This window comes from Nelumbo lutea, chromosome 3, assembly GCF_056320005.1.
Source record: "Nelumbo lutea isolate HS-2025 chromosome 3, American lotus-T2T, whole genome shotgun sequence".
NCBI lineage: Eukaryota > Viridiplantae > Streptophyta > Magnoliopsida > Proteales > Nelumbonaceae > Nelumbo > Nelumbo lutea.
In genome coordinates this window covers 100,644,220-100,668,189 of record NC_142686.1, presented here as the reverse complement: position 1 = coordinate 100,668,189, position 23,970 = coordinate 100,644,220, and the positions used below count along the sequence as shown (strand labels likewise).

General features: G+C 39.6%; 1 protein-coding gene across 5 annotated transcripts; it reads left to right on the top strand.

Moving 5' to 3' along the window:
• Positions 1–17,418: 17,418 nt before the first annotated feature.
• On the top strand, positions 17,419–21,137 carry LOC148867169 (protein GRAVITROPIC IN THE LIGHT 1-like). 5 transcript variants are annotated; one of them, XM_088978893.1, is made up of 3 exons: positions 17,419–17,733; positions 18,177–18,342; positions 19,295–21,137. In XM_088978893.1, exon 3 carries the CDS (start codon positions 19,295–19,297, stop codon positions 20,642–20,644), a length of 1,350 nt encoding a protein of 449 aa, XP_088835019.1. In that variant the 5' UTR covers positions 17,419–17,733; positions 18,177–18,342; the 3' UTR covers positions 20,645–21,137. The 5 variants fall into 5 exon arrangements, with proteins under 5 accessions (XP_088835019.1, XP_088835020.1, XP_088835023.1 ...); XM_088978894.1 differs by having other exon boundaries at positions 17,425–17,733; positions 17,932–18,342; XM_088978896.1 differs by having other exon boundaries at positions 17,435–17,733; positions 18,218–18,342.
• Positions 21,138–23,970: the final 2,833 nt, after the last annotated feature.

The following is a 23,970-nucleotide window of genomic DNA, read 5'->3' as shown; positions in this document are numbered from 1 at the left end:
CATACGTGGATCCCATCCTCTAATCGGGTGACAAAGATGAAGCCATGGGCTTGCACATGCAGGCACCCTTTGTTTACATCCATTGACAATTTCTTCTTCTTTTTCTTTGATATGGTATCTCCTGAAAGCAAAAGCAGAAAAGCAAATGAACATGCCGCGAGCATGGTTGCCCGTCTCACATTGGGAACAACTTTCATACTTTGTGTGTTAAATTTAGAGAAATTTCCAATTAGTACCCTATATTTTGGGTTTAGTGTCACTTTGGTTCTCAAATTTTAAAATGCAATAATTCAGTATCCGAATCATGATTTTTAAAAACGAACCAGTGATCGAATCGGTCAAGGGTCTAATGACCCAAACGGCCGGCCCGTTCTAACAAAAAAATAAAAAAATAAAAAATTAGAAAGCGGTCAAAACCGTTCGAACGGTTAACTAGCTGGTTCAGCAGTTTATTGGCCAAAATCAACGATTTTAGGGGAAAAAGCGGTTTTGGAGGAAAACAGACCGGTCAGGTCCGGTTTTAAAAACAGTGACCCAAACTTTTAAAACTAAATAATCCAGTACTTGCGTTAATCAACTATTAACTAGCCATTAAGTGGCATTTGAAAAATGCACAAATGCCCTTCGAGTGTCATCTAATTTTCTTTGTCAACCATCCAAACATTGACAAAAAAATTAATAGTCCCAAATCCTTGCCCCTTCCATTCAAAAAAGTTGAGGTCACCTCATATTTTAAAAGTTTGGGGACGAAAGTGGCACTAGGCCCAAATTAATAGGGAATTCTCCCTTAAATTTATGCACTTAAGAGATGGGATGGGCTATGAATATTGGCATGCAAATTTTCACAAGCTATGTAATCGATCACAAGTAAACATTTCAATGTTTATTATTATTATTTTTACATGTGGTCCCACATATAGAAACGGCAATAGGGTGGGATTGAGCTGGGTTTAGCAATTTGCATGCCCCAACCCTGACCCTGAACTCAAATACCCCGCCCCAAACCCCACCAGGGGTAGAAATCCCAACCCCATCCCCGTCCCCAAGGGGGAATGAAAATCCCAACTATATACTGTTGGGGCAAATACGATTCATGGTTGGGGTGGACAAATACCATCCCTACGCCATTCCCGGTCCCCAAAGTTTCGGGTTCCCCAAATCCTGATTAGTGGTAAAAAAACCTGCTTAAATCAGGGCAAGGCAGAGGCACCCAAGGATGGGTAAAATAGCTATATCTGCTCACACATATTGTGCGGCTCATATATATAAAACATTGGCATGTTCACTCATGATAGATTATTCTTATATTCACAGTAGATCCTGACACTACAACTTGTGTACATGCATTCACGAGCTGAACCTATATATTCTTTTTCCAAAAGAAACTTATCATGACTCAAATACCTTGGGTCGAGTTATGCCAATGTTAGTAAGGCTGTAATACATGAAGTTTCGACATCAATGTTAAAAATCCATTTTAAGTGCAGAGGCAAACGTGTTTATATAAATTTCACTAAATTCCATTAAACAATCGTGGTAATCTTTTAGAATTATGTTAGGGCTGTAATAAGGTTGGGTTCAGATCTCCAATCACATCTCAATCCAATATGATTATTAAAATTCTAAGTTTGAATTCAATCTAAAATTTGAAAATTTGGACTCCAATAATTTAGATTCAGATTTAATCTGAATTTTATTTACAAGTTTTTTTGGTATCATATCTTTCTAGTATCATAATTGAATTCCCTATATATATTATACAATAAATTTTTAATTGGATTTGAATTTTAATCTAATCAAAGGGTTAAATCCACATTTAATCTAATTATTAATTGAATTTAAGGGCATGCTTGTTTCCTCTTAACTCTTAATATCTTAAGAAGAATCTTATAACTTTAAGAGAAAAATGGGTATTCGTTTCCTCTTATCTCTTAAAGGGGAATCTTACAATTTTTTTTTTTGTTTTCTAATAATACCCCCAAAACGAAAACAAAAGTTTTCATATATGGGATTAAAATGGACATTTGACAATTTTCAAAATTTAGAATAACATTCTCTACATTCAGAATTCAGAAGAAAGAAACATTCATTAATTCTAATATACCTCTTAATGTAATTATTGCACTTGGAGATGTTAGACGTCAGAGCAATCATCTAGAATCATAAACGTGATAGCCAATCATGTGTCAACAATACCAATATCCAGTTTGACTATTCAAACCAGAATAGTCAAACCGGATTCAATATAGAAAAGATATGACATCTGAAAATTTTTTGACCAATCATCTAGAATCATAAACGTGGTAACCAATCAGGTGTTACCTATCAAAATTCATGGGTGGGTTTTGATTGGTCATAACTATTTTTATACCATGTCTTTCCCCACATCATATATATATATATATATATTATATATATATAGTTTTTAGCTCAAAAGATTTCAAACTTAAAAGGTGCCTTAATTTTTGGGTTATTATTGATATACAATAAAACTTTAATGGCACAATGATTATCCAAATGCATGTCCTTCGTCATCTTGCCAAAGGGGCTATTTTTAACAGTTGAATATGCTAAACGAAAATCTTATTGCTTTGTCTTTTAGTAAATAAGTTTTCAAGGTAGTTGTGGACTTCTTAATGGCTGAAACTAGAATTGGGCAGATCGTTATACCTTTGCTTTGAGAATTTTATTATTTAATTGTTTTAACAATTAGAAGACAAAGAAATGCCTTTCAGTTCAGTAACTTCAGCCGTTATCCAATGGCCCTTAAGTGTGTGGGTGCCACAAACTTTTTAGCCTTTCATCCGTTATCGAGTGCCACCTTAGGCTGTGTTTGGTGATTAAGTGGTTGTTAAATTAAGCAATTATTTATTTTAACAACCACTTAAAGTTGTTTGGTAACCCATTGGCCAAATCACTTATTGTGTTTTTTGAGCATTTCTTGGGTGGGGATGTTTAATGAGTTACTTTCTTTACAAGTGTTTATGTTAATATAAATGACAATTTTAGCCTTCACTCATACATATAAATAATGCTTTTCACATATTATACTATACATTTCAATGAAAAATCACCATATCACCACATTGTGACACATGGGAGTCCACGTAGGCCCATATGGACCCAAATAATAATGATAATAAATATTGATAAATAAAAATAATAAAAAATATAATAAATAATAATACCAATAAAAAATAAAGAAAAAAATGCAATCACAAATTAAGAAAAAATGCAAACATTTAACTAATAATTCATATAAAAAAATCAAGAAAAATTTTGTAATCACATATTTCAGCATTTTTTTTGCATGATTTTCAACAAAAAATATCTGAAAAATCCACTTATTCATAGGAATCATCACACAAATAATGCACAAAAAACCCAAAATAAATATTTCGGATTTCTCATCTATGAAAATCTGAAAAATCAATCAGCCAAATATTCATATAAAAAAAAAAACAAAAAACAACATCAAAGATGGAGGTGGTTTGTTTTTGGGCGAACTAACCTTTGTTCGCCGGCGTTTGAATGGTGGGTTGTCGCCGTTAAACTTGCCTAAAATAGATATGGGAACACAAAAATGAGAGGAGTTTCATACGTTAAATTACCCATAAAACTAGTTCAAATCAAAGAAAAAAATGCATAAAATGGTACACAATGGCAAAACGATTGGTTTTCCTGTCGCCAAGGTGGTTCATGTGCCGCCCCTGTGTCTCTTGCATTCGAATGGAAGAAGAGGGAAGAAAACCCAAGCATGGGGGGTATAATGGGGATTTGAAAAAAATCCTAGGGACTGAATTGTCCCATATTATTCAAATAAACACTTCTCCAAAAAGTACTGAAAAAAAAAGCAACTAACAGGTTACTTTTTGCATAAATAATTCTTTTTTATTAGTGAATTTTTTACCAAATATGCATAAACACTTAATTACCTCTTAAAGTGTGGTCCCAACACTTAGAATACTAAGTGAAATCAAACAGTGTCATAGTTTTTATAAGAAAACTGACAAGAAAGAATTTTTGGACTAATTTATTTTCTTCAGTAATTGTTTTGGTCGTCCAGGTATTGGTGGACAATGAAATATGGGAGATGGAGTTAAAATTGTTTGGTGCAACGATATAATTTCAGCAAAATTTATGATGCATCGGTTGTATCATACAGCGAAAGACAAAATCGATTGAATGTAAAAACGTGAACCAATAAAAATTAAATAAATTTTAATGTGATTTATTGACATCTTAGGAATTGGAGGTACCACTTTGTGTCAAAACAAAAGAATGCAAAGGTTAATAAGTCACTATCAAATTCACCCCAGCTAATAGAAAAAGCCATGTCTGTTGGTACCCTCTAACCGGAGCTTTCATGCATGATAAATTGGTACAAGGAGAAATGGAGAGAAACTGTGTTTATTTATTTGTTTATATTCAGAAAGTTTGGACCACGACCATCATTATTGATTTTCAAATCTAAGGTGGTGTTTGAATATGTGTTCAAAAGTTGATCTGAAAAATTTAGATCACGGGCCATCGTTGAACATGCTCAAAAATCTAAAATGCCCCTAATAATGTTTGAATAGACAATGTGTGTCCTTTTTTTAAAGCAAATTTCTTTTCATTCTAGTTCTTGAGCAACAAAGGGATTTTACGCACTGTCCAACCACCTCACTGCCCGACCGACAAACACCTAACCATCGGCGATGCAGCGGACAAGTCTCTCGGCGACCTAGGTTTCCGTTCTACTGGGGGTCTATATCCCAGCAATCAACGACTGTCAAGCAATCTATACTCCATTCTCCCGACGACCACCGGTGACTCATTTCTTGGCACATTTTTGCTGATGCCAAAAATTGTGATAGCAGAGAGAGAGAAATGGATATATTTGCTCTCGATTAATAGTTAGAAAACCATTTGATTGCTAGAATAGACTTTTTAAGCGGGCATCGTGTTTTTTTTTTTTTTTTTTCTCCTTAGTGTTCCAACAGGGTTTGATTGCTATAATAGATTTTTGCTCTATGTTCTCCCATTTTCTTCTTCTCTTCTGATGGGGTAGAGTTCGGTTTTGTTGGTCTCTCTCCCCAGTCTTTCCGCCACCGCCAATGCAACTCTCAGTAGCGGCGATAAACACCCTCTCCCCTGTCTTCCTATTTTCTAATTTTATTAATTATTAAATATTTTAATATTTTAAGATATTAATTTGCTAATTAGTAAATATTTTTTTCATTGCTTCATGGATTTTATTACTATTTTCATTATTATTTTAACTTTTAATAATTTATTTTAAATTTATAAATTAGCTGCATCTCCTCCAATGCCTTGTACTCATTAACAACTTCCTTAGCGGCCTCCTGCCTCAACTTGTCTCGCTTAGCGATCTCTCGCTTAAGCTCTCGGACAAGACTAGCCTGCTCAACCACCTCCCTCTTCAGTGCGGTCGACCGCTCCCCAGTGGCCTGACACTCGGCCAACTGGGCCTTCTGTCGTAGGTACTCAGAGTGTTCTTGCTTGTATGATGATCGAGGGTCTCGGAGATGATCATCCAACGCGACTGCCGCACAAGCATTCTGCAGACGAACATGATAAGTATACCGAAAAGCAGAGCAAAACGCAAGGAATAAGAATAAGAGGATTTACCTAGGCAGTAGACCGCAATAGTGCACACTCCAAGTCTCCGCTACCGACCCCGACCGGTTTCCGAGTTATTGACATTGTCATGATTCCCCGCGGTAACTGATGCTACACAATCTGGGCACTCCTAGCTGGCTATGACTTGGCATCTGACTCGAATGGACGACACTTGAGAGGAAGGAGAAGGTGAAGGGTTCCTCGGGGGTCTTCCCGATGGGAACACTTTGATGGCTAAGTTAGAACTGGAGAAATCTCAAAGAAAGAGAGTAAGAGTGCTGAAAGTGCTTAAGCTTCAATACCTTTGCTTCGTGAGAGTTGGAGTTCTTTTATGTCGGAGCTCGGTCATACCTGGCATAACTGCCACTGCCCTATCCGTTACTGTCTGGGCAGGTGTGGCAGGCGCAGGTTGCTACTACAGACTACTATCGCCAGGTACGGACTTGATTGACGTGCCATGCTTTTAAGAGACGGCAAATAGAACGTCGCTTGGCAGGTGGAACGCTGCCTGGCAAGGGATCAGAAACCTGCCATCGGGTCCAACAGGTATGGATGTCAGGCAGGCTTCCCCACAGCCTGCCGAGCTACTGTACGCCGGACTACCTGGGGCAGGTTTGTCTCGGTACCGAGGTGCTGAGGTGCCTGCGTTGGAGGTGGTGCTGCCTCGAGGTGCTTCTCCCTCGGGATACTTAGTTGAAAACCGGGGTGCTCCCTTCTTAGGAAGGGAGAGCTCAGAGCCCCTTAGGAAGAGCTCGGGCCTCAAGGGGAGCTCAGGCCCTGGGAGGAGCTCGGGACCTCCCACACTTGGTGAGAGTCAAGGTTAGTCGGGTGTTAGTCCTCGGCGAATCGCTTAACCCGCCGAGTGGCTAGTGTTGGACTCGCGTGTCTCTCCCATTGAGTCGTGGTTGTACTGTCAGGTTGAGCTGTTCACTGAGCTAGGTCACGCACACGTGTCCCCGTGCTACAAGGTCGGACCAAATCACCCTCCATCAGTAATTGCTCGGGAACCCTAGGCGTCTCCAAATTATCATCCATGCAAACTGACCACCTCAACACGTGCAAACCCAAGCTGTTGCCTGCCTTAGTTACCGATGCACCTATGGGACGACAGACCCTTCAAGGTCAACCACGACAACATCGTCCTCCTCGACCTCCCGCTACCAGACTCTTCTTCGCCAATGAGCCACCCTATCCTCGGACCGTTGCTGCTCTTCTGCCTCGGGACAAGCCTCCGGTAGCACACTGGTTTGTTCCTACCTTTGTCGGAGTGCCTTCATCCGGCGAACAATCTCTTCCTTGCTGGCCATACTCACACCTGCAACACAGGATACCTAAGGTAAGTACAAAGCAGGCAAGGTAAAGGAAACAAACCAGCCACCCTTTCCATTAGCCTGGCGAGCATCAACATCTCCGAGCATGTGTACACGAAAACATCGATTTCGTGGATCATGCTCAGGGCCAACCTCTCCTTCCAAGTAAGCGCCGAACATTGGGGTTGCGGCAAAGTCATCCTCAGCCCCCGCAGCTTGGCAGGAAAAGGGAGACCCTCGGGGATGCGCATAAAGAAGAATGACTCCTTCCAGTGCTTCATAGAAGAAGGGGCCCTGACCAACGATCGAATATTCCATCGGGTGGAGAAGTAATAGTACCTCTACTGGTGGTGTTTTAGTTGGAGCATAAAGCTCACCATCCCTAGGGTTAGTTCAATATCGCAGACGGTGCAGTAGGACATAAGGCCGAGCAAAAACCTGAAGGAGTTCTGCATCAGCTGCATCGAAAACACCATGTACGGTTTAGCACCTCGACGAACCTCTCACTCAATGGGAACCCCAGCCCAGCCTCCAAGTTGTGCTCATAAACACACAACTCACCGGGCTGAGCATCAATGGCCATCTCCCTAGGCAGCAGACACCTCATTTGGTATTCCGCGGCAATGGCATACGTAGTTTGGATCCAAGCCATATCCTCGGGCGCCAAGACGCCGGACGTGGTACCGAACCGGCGACCTGCCTGAAGAGGAAGCTCCGCCTCCATCCCGGAGGGACCAACTTTGGCTTCCTCTTCTTCGGCAACCACGAAATCTCTCAGCTCAGGCTCGTAGGTTGAGCCGTGAGTAGAGTTGGAACCAGAACTATTGGAGGACAAGGATGAGGAAGAGGACCAACGAGATGAAGGGGACATACTGGACAGTTTACGGAGCTGAAGAGCGAAAGCTACCGATCTATCTACCGAGCTATCCGTTGAGCTGTTTATCGAGCTATCTGCCCGAACTATATGACCTACGAATCTGCCGAGCATTGAATGCTAAACACTCTTGCAAGCAATACCGAGGATAGCCCCCCCCTCTTCCCTTTCATAACCATCAGGGGCACAGATCGAGGAGAGATCAATGGTGCAGATGAAGCACCTCAAAAACCGAGGCCTCGAAAATCGACGCAACACCCTCGGAAGGCAGTGGTTGCACCCATTAATTGCACCGATTCAACTACAGTACCAGTTCGGCCTTTGACATGTATACTCGGCTAGGGCATTCAAATCCTCAGCTAGGCCACTCAAATCCTCGGCTAGGCAGCTTACGGCCACAAGGCCGCATAGTAGTCTGGTCGAGTACTCCCCCTCCTCGACAGTAGAGTTGGGGGAGTGGTTCGGGAACCAAAATTTTGGTTATCATTTAAGTTCTTTAGCTGACAGTTGAAGGACTCCCTGGCAACGACCAACACCGCGCGGACAATACGCATGCTTGGAAGTTCCTCAGCCAAGCAACAAACCTAGGGAACCTCGTCCCTCGGCTTCGGAACTGGGGGAGTGATGTTGGGGACATGGCTGAGCTGGCCCAGAGGCCCATGGCCATCTGTCACAGCTCAGCCACGTCGGCACAGTCCGGCCGAGCTACGGCATTACCATGATCCCGCCGACCACGTCAGCTATGCCCCTCACGGATAAGCCCGCCTAGCGGATAAGGATGGGAAGACAACCTTGCCGAGGAGTAGGATTCTACCCCTATACCCTCGGCGGGGAACTCTGCCCCGATTTCCCTAGAAACCTACTCCAATCAAGATACAGACCCTTTGGCTACAAAAAGGTACTCCATGCTCGAGGTAAGCGACTCTCCCAACTTCTAACACCCATACTACTAATTAGTCCAAACTAGCATCCCTATAGCTCAGCCTAGCCATCCACCACCTCCTATTGACTTGAGTGTTGGAGTACTTACCCAGGGATAATTCCTCGAGCCTCTAACTTCTTCCTTGATCGCAGGTATTGGAGCGCGGCCTCGTCCTTGAAGCTCGGCCCTGACCTGTCAGCAAGAACTATCTAATTGGCATCCTCGATTCATGCACTACCTCAAATTGAGCGGCATCAATAAAATAAGCAATTCACCAAAATATGATAGAGATTCAAAGCTGGTGATTTGTATACAGGGAACAAATAAAATAGTTTAGAGATTCAACTGAGCACCATTGTTATGGAACATTTGGAATATGACAGTAGCACATTAAATGAGAATGATATCTCATGTCTACACAGAATGAAATCAATGTGTAGATTTGTATACAAACAAAGATAAAGATGAGACACAAAGGTGAGATAGAATGAGAATGGGCCCAGAACAACGTTTATTAGAAAGGCTAGCAACAACAGACTTTTGGGAAAGGGTTATGTCCCCAACTAATGTATCCATCTTTTCCATGACAGAAAGAGAAAAATTGAAAAAAAAAATAGCATAACCCTCATTTTTTGTTAATTCAAAATTTATTAGAGGAGAACATGAAGAAAGAATATTAATTTCTAATGTTCTTTATCCCTCTTATTATTATGATTGAAACTTAGATTTTTGGCCTGTTAAAAATATATAAATTGAGAATGAAAGAAAAAGGTAAATGCAATTTAGCTTTGTATCAAAGTACCAACAAAAAGGGTGAAAATAAAGAAAAGGAAAGTATGCTTATGCCAGCTGTTTAGATCTATCTCCACTTTAGGACTCTCAACTTTAAATGAGTGTTTTCAACCAGTTGTTGACATCGTCATTGAACCATTCTCTGGTTACAATTTCAGGTTGGATTACTAAAAACTGTTTACTTGTTAAAACCCATTCAACCAGGTGCATGGTTGAATTGTTGACAATCTAGTCTGGTTATAATAGAGACGAAAGTGATGTTTGGTATCTATGAAAAATGTTTGTATTTGATCTATCTTTAAAACGGAGAAAAAGTGGTTGATAAACGTTTATTTATTATTATTTGACAGTTAGATGTTATTAAGTGTTACATAAGTAGAATAGTGATAAACGCTTTGATGTTGAGGAAAATATGAAAATGAAGCTTTCCTCAAAAATAATTTGATGTTGAGAGAAACATTAAAATGAAGCTTTTCCAACGTATGCGTTACACATAAATCGAAACAAACATTTATTTAGTAGACATTCTTACCAAATAGCATTTTGGGACAAAAACCCATAAGAAAATGCCATTTTAAAAAACTAATTCTAGTTTACAATAAAGGTAAATCTATAATGATGGAGAGGCATGTTAGCTCAAGAGCTTTATGTCTTTGACTAATCAAAAACCCATGAATTTAATTTTGATGAATACCCACTGATTGGTTATAATTTTGGTGAATAGAGTAGATCAAATAATACGTGGATTTTATAATTTGACAATTTTAAAACATATGATGATTTGCTTTAAAATGTATTTTGTTATACATGTGTAAAGGCCTATACATGTAGAATAACTAGGATTTATACAAGCTCTCAACACCTCGTTGCACAACGATTAAAATACCTATAAAGCCTATTCTTCATTTTCAAGTTTTAAATATTCAAAACTTAAAAGAAAAATCTTTACATCAGTGTATCCATGTATATCTGGATATACCAATATGGATATGGATATGGGTATTATCATATTGATATTTTAATCATTAGTTGCATGGCAATTGATTAGTCTAGGAAGTGTAGGTAAAATAAGTGCTCATTAGGCTTGCACAAATTGGGGTCTGAATCGGAATGACAATATTCCCATTCTAATTCTAGTCATTTAGTTGGGCTGAATGGGATTTCAGTTCCCATTCTGGTAGAATGGCATTCTCCCATTTGAGGGAATGGCCATTCCGACCCAAGGATTAAAGTATTGATTGAGGTATATTGTATTTGTATATTGGTGTACCCATATATGCATGGATATATTGATACAACGATTTTTAAATATTTAAAACTTTAAAATATTGGCCATGGGTATTGGCAATATTGATATGTACTGATACCTATTTGAGGGCATTGGGTGTATCAACATTTTAATCCTTATTCTTGTACTTCTCCCCTTGGGAATGAGAATCTCACTACCCCAATTGGCCTAAAAACAAGAAAAAAAAAAGAAAAGGACAAATTATTTAAAAATCTCCCAAACCCTATTTCTCTTTATGTGATGCCAATCCTCTTAAGGAATCATGCATATCTTATTGAATCCAATTCCAATTTCTGTTTCAACCATACAAGCAGGGGAATAGGCAATTTTGATTCTGATTCCAATCATGAACAAAATGAACCCTAAGTCGATTTAGCAAATCCAGACTCTAAATACATATGCATACTTCAATATGTTCTACAGAAATAATATATAAAGAGCACATCATTTTTCAGCTTATATATATATATATATATATATATATATATATATATATATATATTTTCTAAACCGAACTGTACATGAATTTTTCTATTGTACTTATTATGCTATGTATTTTTTTATATAATCAGCTTATATGATGATCACATTTAGATTTTGAAGAGTAGATAACATTTTATCCCAATTTGAAAGTAGATTTTAAAAATGGCATTTTCTTGTATATCCATTATCCACAATTGGCTATCACTTAAAGTGGAGCTACACATGAAAAGTTAGGTATTGTATGGCAATTGGCAAGTCTTTTTAGGAAGAACTTCTGGTAGCTTAGATAGCTTGGATAGACAAAAGACATACATGTCAAGTTTTTTGGCTCTTTTGAGTTTTTTTACACCGGAACTGGGTCTAGTAGACACAACAAAGGAAGTACGTTAAATGAGCACTGATAGATGTTTTGACAACTGTCAAAAATGGATATTAATCATTTTCAAGAGTAGGCTGGGGGTATTTTAGGTTGTATTTTGTTTGAAGGAAAAAGTAGGGAAAAGAAAGGAAAGGTAGGAAAACTCATACGAACTTGTTTGTAAAGGTTCCCCTACCTTTTCTTTCTTTTCCCTACTTTTTCCTTTAAACCAAACAAAACCTTAAGGAACAGGTATCAAAAAAATTTCCAAGTGATCATTTACAGTGACTACTTGATCCGAGCTGTGAGTCTGTGACCATGTGACCATGCGTCTTATGGTCTTTCTGGCTTTCCATTACAAAACAGAAAAAAGATTGACTTTTGGGCTTCCAAACTTGTCAAAACCCGGAAGACGGCATGAAAGCATTTGCCAAATACCGCCTTAGTCTAATGGGTACTTTTCCCCACATAAAAAAAAAAAAAAAAAAAAAAATCATCTGAGCTCTCTTCAACAATAATAAAAGTCAATATAAATGCCATCAGAAATCTATATAACATACTAGAAGCAGAGGTTGAATGCAAAGAGGACTCACTCAAAATTTCAATCAGAAGTAAAATTTTACAAAAATTTTGGTTAATATATGACAAAATTCAGAAACCTCCATATCAGTTACATCTTCGGGTTGGATGTGTTTGTTTCTTTGTAAAATCTAAAATAAAGAACAATTTTTCAGACCGGAATATTTCAACAACTATTTCTGCCTCTTTTATCATAAAAACCTTTTTTCCCTTCCATTTGTTTTGTTTTGATGTAAATGACAGGAAAACAAAGCTTTTATTGTAAAAAGAAGGGAAAATAAAATATAATTCTCATATTTCATTTTTCTCCTTTGATTTCACATAGAAATAGAGTTGGCTCTACCTGATAGATTGAGTCAACTGAACCGATTATCTTGATTCTGGTTCAATTCTATGGTTAATGTCCCAATTAATCATTGGGTTGGGATGGGTTCTTGTTATTCTGAACTGATTATTAATAATATATAAAGGTCTTCTGGTTTTTATTGTAATCTTTGTTATATTTTGTTTTAAAAAGGTAAATTTAGGAGGTATTCTATAGTATAGATGAAAAATTAGTAGGTGTGGATCAGTCAACTATTCTAAATAGTGTAGATAAGACTAATCCTCTCTCAATCACAAATGTCTAATTTTTGCATTTTATATGATAAATAAATTGAAAAAAAGGTATTGATAAATTAATATTAACCAATAAACATTATTTTTAATAGAAAAGATAGTAAAATAATTAAAAAATATTATTTTAAATATTTAAAAATATTATTTTATTGATAAAAACATTAAAAAAATAATATTTAAATAAATAAATAAGAGTGGAAAAGGAGAACTGCTGGACTTATGCTATAATTAGAAAAAATAAAATTTAAAAATTATTATATCAAAATTTAAAATTTAAAAAGAAAGAAAAGTATGTAAAAGAGATGTATTGTATCAAAATAGAATGAATAAATGTTGTGGACCGGCCACATCGAGAAGATATGTGTGGCCGAAATTTTGGTTGTGGATGAAAACTGATGTAATCGGTTCTGGTCACGTACCAATTTTTTGTGATGTATCATTTTTTTTTTTTGGCTAAGTGCCTCGCCATTTGACCTACTCCTAGGAGAGGATGGTGGAGCTCCCTGGTGGTGAACTACTTGGTGACGAGCTCTCTGGTGGTGAGCTACTTGGTGACGAGCTCCCTAGTGGAGAGCTACCTAGTGGCGAGCTCCCTGATGGTGAGCTACTTGGTGACGAGCTCCCTGGTGGTGAGCTACTTGGTGATGAGCTCCCTGGCGGTGAGCTACTTGGTGATGAGCTCCCTGGCGGTGAGCTACCTGGTGACGAGCTCCCTGGTGGTGAGCTACCTGGTGATGAGCTCCCTGGTGGTGAGCTATTTGGAGGCGAGCTCCCTGGTGGAGAGCTACCTAGTGACGAGCTCCCTGGTGGTGAGCTACTTGGAGATGAGCTCCCTAGTGGAGAGCTACTTGGTGATGAGCTCCCTGGCGGTGAGCTACCTGGTGACGAGCTCCTTGGTGGTGAGCTACTTGGAGACGAGCTCCCTAGTGGAGAGCTACCTGGTGACGAGCTCCCTGGTGGAGAGCTACCTGGTGACGAGCTCCCTGGTGGTGAGCTACCTGGTGGTGAGCTACCTGGTGACGAGCTCCCTGGTGTAGCGCAACCCGACTACCCTCTGCATGAGGTGATCTCCTCTCCTTTGCAGGCGGCGGGAGCTGAGGGACCTGCAAGAACTGAATCAGAGGACTCGGGGGTATTTTCCCGGTGGGGACTCTCCGATGCCTAAGTTAGCATTATGATTGTAGGGAGCTTAGAGAGAAATGAGAGAGCTAGAGAGCAAGGATTACCTCCATTTTTTCATTCTCTCTCCCTTGTCTTTGGAGGTCGGAGTCCTTATATAGTGGTGTCCTGTCAAATCAGGCATAACAACCTCTGTCAAGTTAGGCGTAACTACCTCTGTCTCTTTGCCGCAACCGTTACTGCCAGGGCTGAGGTGGCGGGTGCAGGCGGCTGTTGCAGAGTACAGCTCTGCCAGTCAAGGGACATCTCTCAGGATTGGCAGGCACTACGCCGCCTAGCGAGAGACGTGGGCGCAGGCTTCCGGATCTGTCAGGCAGGAGATCTTCCTGTGATACGCCGAGCTGCCCCTAAGTGTCGAACTACCTATGCCAAGCTACCTGTAAGTGTTGAGCTGCCCCTAAGTGGCGAGCTCTTCGTAAGACGCTAGGCTGCCTGCGGAGTGGCTAGCTGCCTGTGGCGAGTTGCCTATGCCGAGCTACCTGTAAGTGCTGAACTGCCCCTAAGTGGCGAGCTTTTCGTAAGACGCCAGGCTGCTTGCGGAGTGGCCAGCTGCCTTTGGCGAGCTGCCCCTAGCTATACTGAGCTGCCCCTACCTATACCGAGCTCCTCGAGCTATGCCGAACTGCCTGAACTGCCCAAGCTGCCCAATTGTCAAGAGGCTACACTTGGTTTGCATGAAGTACCAGGTGTCACAATTTCACTGGAGGGCCAAATCCGCCCTCATAAAAAACGATCCACCATATATTGTGGATTGCACCCGTCCATAGCCAACTGAACACTGTGACCATCTTGTAGCATGGACCGAAATGCGTCATCCATGAAATGACCACAAAACCAAAAACCACCTTACTAGTCAATATATAAGACAATTTTGATTAAGAACACTTATTTAAGACTATCCTATTTTATTGAAAATTGGTTTTGGATATTTATATTGCATTTTTATATATTTTTATAAAAAATATGTATATATATGACACAAATAGATGAAAATTTTGTTTTTCTCTATATAAATTGTCATATAATTTATCAAAAATTTCTGAAATTAAATGAAATTCGATTAAATTTGAATATCCAACATCCCTAATAAATTCAAATTCAAACCAATATTTTCTAAAGCACAATCAAATCTTTGGATAGAATCCATAATTTGTATCACTATTCCCAAAACCGTTCCATATGAATCCATACGGTACCTTGCATAGCACATCTCTCACCGTGCATCAGAAACATCCCCCATCAATCTGAGATCGGCTTCTATCAAGGTAAATTTATATCTAGACCAATACTCTTTTATAATCTTACATTAGGATTATCTCCTCATGAAATAAAGCACATAGTATAAAGATATTCTCAATGCATGGCAATAAAAACTGGCCAAATGAGCTTTGCCAATGCATGGTGGGTGTTGATCCTGTTGGAATGTGGAGTGAAGCTTGGTGAGTGGTGAGCCAATGCAAATTCTTCCAACATGTTCTCTGATACAAGTAAGTAAGGAATTGGGATATGCTCTTTACACATGGCGCCTTACAATGACGGGAACATCCCACTGTGTTAGGGGTGAATAGGTGTGGCAACGGGCTAAGCTTTTCACGAGCTGTTCGATTCATTGGCTTGATTAATAAATGAGTTGAGCTTGAGCCTATTAGAGTTCGGCTCGTGAAGCTCGTGAGCCGACTAGAATATATATATATATATATATATATATATATATATATATATAATAAAATTATAGAAAAAATATTATAATTATTAATTATTATAATTCTTAAATTTTAAATATCAAATAAAAGATTTTTTTATGTATAATTTTTTATTTTTATAAAATATTTTTTTCTCAAAATTGAGCTCGAGCTGTGCCAAGCTCTAGCTTATGAATTTTTTACTTGAGCTGAGCTCGAGCCTCGTACTATTCGGCTCGGCTCGACTCGAATCCACTCCTAGGGGTGAGCATTCAGTTTATTTGGTTAAAAATTGAACCAAATAAATCAAAAATTTAGAAACCAAACTAAATATATTATAATATATAATATATGTTATATATTATGAAATCAGATTTTATTATATTATATATTAATATATAAATATATAATATATTATTATTATATGTTACATATTATATATTACATACTACACATAATAATAGAAAGTTCGGTTAATTCAGTTAACCGAATTTCTAATTCTAAAACTGAAACCAAAAACTGAATTAATTAAAAATCAAATTAATTGAACCAATTTAACCAAAAACTGAAAAGACCGAACCAAAAATACCAAAACCAATTTTTTTTATTTGATTTTTCATTTTAACCGAATAATGTTCACCCCTATGGGGATGTTTGGAACTGTAGCCATTTTTCAAAAAAATGGTGCTACGTCGGATCCACATAGGCGTTTCAACAAACGTCCATGTATCTCATTGTTTGGTTCAACCGATTATTAAAAAATTAGGCATGCCTAAAAAATCGGGACCCCACCAATGCCTGAAATGCCAATGCATCGATGAACCGTTTCCCCCAATGGTTGACTGATATATATCCTATGTGGTGCTTACCTGTCATGCCTAATTGGCAAAAACATTTTTTTTTGTAAAAAACAAGTTTTAAAAGATTGAGCGTTTTTTATTAAAAATCAGTCCCAAAAAACCTCTACGCTTCCAAAAAACATGTATATCGTGCATTAGAAACTATCTCCCATAAATAATAACACGTAAATACGGGATATGTTCCCACTACACGATGGGATGTACCTGTGAGATCGGTGTGAAGCGACCTGTGTGAAGGGCAAATCCGGTCTCTGTAGGTAGTAGGGTTCTTGTGGTAGGACTTGGGAGTTCGAAACTGAATCTGATGGTAAAAACGTGTTGGAACGTATTGGGTTGGGAGCAGATCCGGACTACGGTCACATGCCAACGATGTGACCTCTCCCGATCAAAATCCAGCTGGACGCTTTTCAGTTACTAATGATGAATTTACACAAACGCCCCTATGAGTTTTGTTCTTTTCCTTACGAAATTTCTCAAAAATAGCCTAGAAGGATTCGATGGTCCCCATCCGTATACCACCAATAAGGAAAAACCATCATCATGGTCCCACCTAAAACAATAAATTATGATCATCGTAGATCTCGTACGTGGACCCCACCGACTTAAGTGGGTCTCCCCCCTTAGAACTCTAAAACGTCGTCTGATAGGAGAAAGGCGGATCCCTAGATCAAATAGCTTGTCGTATGACGAAAATACCCTCGCGGTTAATTGACGCAGACGCTGTTGACATTCTGGGGACATTCTTATGTCGAGTGAATTTTATAAATTCTTCAGAAAAAATATTTTGGTAACTAGATTTAAAAAAAAATGGAGGGGTATATTTGTAATAAAATTTAATATAATTGACTGAACCTAGGGTTCTCTGTTTCCAGCATTTTTTTTTTTATTTTCGGACTCTGCCTTACCCTTCTTCTTTTAGTCTCGTCTCCTTCTCGAGACGCGACTGTAAACGAGAGACTTTGAGCTTTCACGGTAACGCACAGGACTTCAGCTCAAAGAGTTGATTTTGGGTTCGTTTTCATTGGAGTAGAGATTGGAAATCGGGTCAGAAAAAGAGAAGTTCTTGTTTAAGAAATGTCAAATGTCAGCGATTCATCAATGAAGACTTCAACTTAGTTGAATGCCGTTTCCAGAATTGCAAAGCGGATAAGCTTCTTTAAAGGGTAAGTGAGAGCTTCGTTTTATCGTTTTCGACAAAGATTTAACAAGGTTTCCCACCATTCTCCTCCATTCTTTTTGTTCTGGATTTTTTCTACTACCTCAGTCGAACTTATTGACACGATTTCATCAAACTGAAATATTTCTTGGGGGTTGTGGGTTTTGGTCGTCCCACTGGTCTGTTTCCCTAAACGATCTCACAGGTGTTGAAACTGGATACTTGATAGGCGAAGAAATGGTTCTGCTTTGCTCATAACGCACCTGGGGGAGGTCTTTTCTAGGGTTTTTGTTATTTGGATTTGTTGTTCCTTGACAAGTTTTTTTTGTTTTGACTTTCAGAAATACATCTTTTCCCTTTGTTGCTTGTTTCCATTTTCTGAGAAAGCTTGTGGAGAAGGAAAATATTTTCTTTTCATTTAGTATTAGTCTTGGGTTTCTTGTATCCCAGAGGAAATCTCAAAGCTTCCCCGGTTCTCGCCTGAGTTGTAGACAAAGGTCGCCATTGGAGGATATCTTCCCCTGTTTTCGTCCATTGTCTTCCCCTGTTTCACGCTAAATGCAGGGAGCCGGTGAAGGGGCGACGATTTCTCGGCAATTTTGATTTTCGAGGGCAGGTACGGTAATTTCAAAATTCTCGTGAATTGGAATCGTGGTTAATTACTTAATTAGACTTCGTATGTAACGCTCTACGGTTTTATAATGGTACATTAATCATAGATGTACGTTGAATGTACTTGGCCCCACAAAGACCATCCCACACCCCGGTCTATCGACTCATCAGACGGTCCTATTTTCATTTGGCCGACATTTTTGTTATGTGGTCAATCGGATATGTCCTTTCCGCCCATCTAACGGTTGAGATTAGCGTCTCTTCCTTCGCTGCGTGTACCTCACTGTATTAGTCGGTTACTCGGTTCACTTATTATTTTGTCATGAAACAGTAATTAATTTGTCTTTTCACCTTGAATTTATTAAATGCACCCGTTGTCTCACGCCTGGCGTAATCACCGCCTTCGTTCTGTTGATCTGAACCGTCCATTTGGCGTTACGACGTTCATTCAGAGAGTGGCCCACTTGATTGGGTGGCAGAGATTAATCGATATTTCTTGGGGAAGTATGTGTAGGGTCCACCAGCCATCATGTAGTATCTATTAAGAGTTATCGTAAGGTTGAGAGGTTGTTGGGTCGCTTCTCTCTCTGTTCTCTGTTCCTGTCTCGGTTTCGAGATGATGAAACTCTGTTCATCTTTTTCTTTTTTTCCCGCGTATAAAATATACTTTTAGACTTGAAAAGAGCGAAAATCGGAAGCTGTGTGAAAAACTGAAGAAAAATCCATGCCACCACCAGCACAGTAGCACCTCCATTGGCCTCGGTCGCAGTGTTAAAGCGATATATCCTTTTCTCTGTCTGAGTCCGGCTTTTCTTCGAACACGCTCGTCTGTTCTTTCTTAAAGGCTTTTATCTTTTTCCCGTTGGAGATCACACGTCGAGATCCTTAGGCCATTATTATTTTCAGTTCCCTTCTTTAGTATCAGCATCTGGGTCTGATTATTCATTCTGTTTCAGATGGATTCCGTTAAGCCGGCGGCGGCGAACTCGAACGTCGCCGGGTTAGTGCGCAGTTTTGCTAAAGCACTTCGCTTTAAGGCCGTGGGAGTCGCGCCTGATGATGGAGTTAAGAGGTTGAAGTTCCGGGAGGAGAAGGCAAAGAGTGGTCCATTAACAGGGCATCGATCTCGGCCTTTTGCGGATAAAGATGAAGATGAGAAGCTTCGGAATAGAGCTGCCCTGGAGGCTTTCCTTGCGACACTCTTTGCTAGCATTTCGTCTGTGAAAGCTGCTTATGCCCAGCTCCAGATAGCTCAGTCCCCTTATGATGCTAATGGTATTCAGACTGCAGATGCGGTGGTAGTGTCTGAGCTGAAGCATCTCTCTGAACTGAAACAGTGTTACTTGAAGAAGCAGATCGATCCTTCTTCTGAGGTTACACCGTTGTTGGCTGAAATTCAAGAACAGAAAAATCTCTTGAAGACTTATGAAATCATGGTGATGAAGTTTGAGTCCCAGCTTAAGCTCAAGGACTCTGAGATTACGTTTCTGAGAGAGAAATTAGAAGAGTCTGATAGACAAAACAGATTGATTGAGTGGAAGCTAAATCCAAGCGGGCCTTTATCCGTTCTAGATGATCTGCACTTGTCGGGCTTGAATCCAAACCATTTTATTACGGTTCTGCGACATGCCATTAAGTCGATCAAGAGCTTTGTCAAACTTATGATCGACCAGATGGGTACAGCAGGGTGGCATATTGATGAGGCAGCCAGTTCAATTGAACCGGGTGTCGCCTACTGCAAGCCCGAAGACAGGAGCTGTGTTTTTGAATATTTTGTCTGTCGAGAGATGTTTGATGGTTTCCATCAGCCAAATTTTTCTCTTCCTGTGGAGCCATTGTCCGAAAAGAAACAAATGCAGCGCCATTTCTTTGACAAGTTCACAGAAATGAAGTCTATAAGAGTGAAGGAGTTCTTGTCACGGAATCCAAATTCGACATTTGGGAAATTCTGCCGGGCCAAGTACTTGCGCCTTGTACATCCAAAGATGGAAGCTTCCTTCTTCGGTGACCTGAACCAGAGAAACATAGTAAACTCCGGCGGGTACCCAGGTACTCCATTCTTTGCTACGTTTGCAGAAATGGCAAAGAGGGTTTGGTTCCTGCATTGCTTGGCCTTCTCGTTCGAGCCCGAAGCCTCTATATTTCAGGTGAGGAAGGGGTCCCGTTTCTCAGAAGTATACATGGAGTCTGTAAACAATGATGCATTCTTCTCATCCAGCAACCCCAATGTGGCTTTCACCGTCATCCCTGGGTTCAAGATCGGCAAGACTGTTATACAGTGTCAGGTGTATCTGTCTTCAGCTTAATCTCAGGTGAACATTGGGGCGAACCTACCGCTGAACTGATGTTGATCGTCTGATGCCACCGTTGTTTCCTTTTCCTCGGCCGACCGGTACCTGACAAAGCTGCATTAGCAGTTCAGGAATCTGGGTCCACCCGTGAAGAGGGTGCAGAGGGACTCTGATCTGGAATTTGGAGCGTAGAGGGAAAAAGGTGAGCTCAGTTGCTCAGGTTGTGGGGACCGGACATGGTTTTCTGGGTTCCTCTCTTTGTTTTGTGGCAAAAAAACATAACATTGTGTGGTCTTCTGTGGGAATATACGCTATTTTGTTATTTCCCTCCTTTTGGAGAGATTTTGTTAATAGCCAAGCAACAACAGAGCTTGCAAGAAGACACTTTCATAGTTTAACTAATCTTCGCCTAATATAAACATTTTTCTAATTTTTGTTTGTATATATGTATGTAATCGTTGAAGTGATGATGGAAATTTTTAATTGAACATCTTTTGATTTGGGATCAGCTGATGATTTAAACTGTTCCAGTCAAAGAGTGGGGTGTCTGGTTTCTAGGTCCAAGCAGCACATTCATGGAGGTTGGGGCTCTGGGTCTGTTCTTTATGATCATATGTGTTGGTCAGGACTCTACGGTGTGTATACGGGAGGGCTTAATGCTGTCTGAGGTGCTTGGCCTCCCTCTCTGTAGTTGTTGTTGCAGATTTGCAGGCTTGCAGATTGCGGCACCTGCTCAGCTCTCCGGGAACTGAGAATTTGAGTGGTAGAACTCCGTAGTTTGAACTCCAGAAACTGAAATCTCCTCATTCCTTTGCAATCCCAAAAGCATTACATAGCCATGATTAGAATTGATTAAAGAGAGAGAGAGGGGAAGCAGGAGCATCGATGAATCCGACCTGATGTAAATTTCACATATAATGGAATTATTTATGATTATTGGGGGTATTGAGAGAAAAGGAATGGAAATCGTTTCAAAATTGTTTTTTTCCTTCAGTACAAGAAATAGAAATTGCTATTCAAAAGAAAGTGAATCTAGTGTAGCTTGTATGTATTCATTCAGTTCCCTGAGGTGCCAAATTGCCTGTTATTTGGCTGGTCTAGTGTCGGATTATCCAAACTTGGAACCAACAGGATGTGGTTATACACCCATGTTCGACCCATTTAGAGCCCAACTGTGTGGAACTGTCCAAAAGATGTACTCACCTTAGCTTCGTCTACTAGTAGCTTTAGAAATGGATGAATGGGCTGGTGATCAGACACTTTTTATTTTTTTCTGAATGTCTGAAGCATATGGTAGAATAATTACTGACGGATGGACAGGCGAGACCAACAGTGTAAACCTGAGTCCAAGGCCCAACCCATGAACAGGTCATTGATTGATTATGGGCTGGGCCCTTCATCAGGCCCCGGTAATTCTTCTTTCGACCCATGCTATGTGTCCGATGTATTTATGCATTGGAAATTGGGAAAAAACGTTATGGGTAAGTAACACAATTGTTTATTCTGTGCCATTAAGAGTACAAAGTATTTTTATCCCATCAACCTATCAAATGAGATCCAAACATAATCACCAATAGGGGTGCCAATGGATTGGTTTTGGGTTGGACCCTCTTTAAATCAAAATCATTTTGGACGGATTGAAAGAATGAATAAGACAGAGAGAATTGGATCGGATCCATTACATCCAAAATGGATTTATAATAGAATGGGTTTGGGTTGGATTGAGTCAATATCTACTCTATTGATAGAAGATATTACATGTGTCAATGAATCAGGTTTAAGTTGAAAGCAATCTAAATTAAAACCAATTTAAATAAATTGGACAGTTTAAACATTGAATTAGACCATCCAAAGTATTCATTGGATTCGATTAGATCTGATGCATCTGTAACGGACTCATATTGGAGTGAATCAGATCGTACCAAATCCAGTCCAATTAACACAATACCCTCATTGACCAATATAGCGCCGATGTATCATTTCATCACAACAGACACACAACACCACGATACCATTACCAAATACTCTGTTTTTTGTTTTTTTCTATTGTCTACCAAAAAATATTTGATGACGTCATGATGCTATTACAAGTTAGAAAAGAAGAGATGTGATGTTATGTGCCCCAGCAACTCAGCAAATCCGTATTTATAAACGTTGCTCTGCTTGCCTATTATTTGTCTCATTCTTTGATTGAGATTCATAAACGTCCTTCTACTTATAAACCGGTTCAAGTGACCAATACTGGGCATTTGGCTATATCGAACCCATGATGAACCAGTTGAACCACATGATGAACCAGAACGGCAACCCGTTCAGGAGGTTGGGCCGGGAGCTAAAGCCCTTTGCAAATTTGAATATTTATTACAAATTGCATGAGTTCCACATGATTTGTTAATTGTCGCCAGATGGCCCAGATCCAGCTTTTGGGAATTTGGATGCATGGCTTAATGCTACGTGCATATTATTAATTATTTGCACCAGCTCACCCACTCACTATTTCCTTCATTTACGTGGTTGGGCATTATTGTACCTTCTTTTACATCACCCACACAAAAACACCAAAGACCCACCGTAAGCAGTTAAGGATTTCGTGCGGATGCACAAGTATTTTGTGAAAAGCAGTAGGGGTATTTGGGCCAATAAAAGTGTTATTCGATCACGTTCATTTACCAGAATGTCCTTCCATTTTGCTTTGGGCCAAATGTTGGCACCACTAGCTTTCACGAGAGTACAATTGTTGGAGCTTCTCTGCTTCCTTTACACATATGGGCCATTAGGGGCGTGATGGGTTAGGTGGCTGATCCATCAATCTCTGAAATAAGTCCAAAAGTTCCATTGGACTGCACTGGGCTTCACTTGACCTGATGCTTTGAGATGTGTGTGAGGGGGTGCTCACTTTTAGGTGGCTTTGTTTTTCTTTCTTTCACCTCCACACTTCACTTCTTGCTCCGAGCAGCAGATTCATGAATATTGGAGTTTTTTCGGTGTATGTTTTTTCCTTGTTTCTTGTGAATTTTCCATTCTAGTCTCATCTTGGTGCATTGTTTTATTCAAGAGTTTATTCAAGGGAGTCCATTCCTAGGGCAATATAGTTGGCCCCTAGGACATGCCTCCAATCAGTCTTGATTTTCAGATTTAAACACTAAAACCTAAACCCTAAGTATAAACCCATAAATCCCTAAAACCCTAACCCTATATCTTAAATCCTATGATTTAAAGTCTAAACTCTAAAACCTAAATTCATAAACCTCTAAACTTTAACTCCTAAATTTTAAAGTCTAAAGCCTTAAATCCTAAAACCTAAGTCCCTAAATCTCGATTATCAAACAATCACTAAATCT

What these genes read in the sequence shown, in the direction of transcription:
- LOC148867169 (XM_088978893.1), top strand. Translation starts at nt 19,295, where the DNA reads ATGGATTCCGTTAAGCCGGCGGCGGCGAACTCGAACGTCGCCGGGTTA.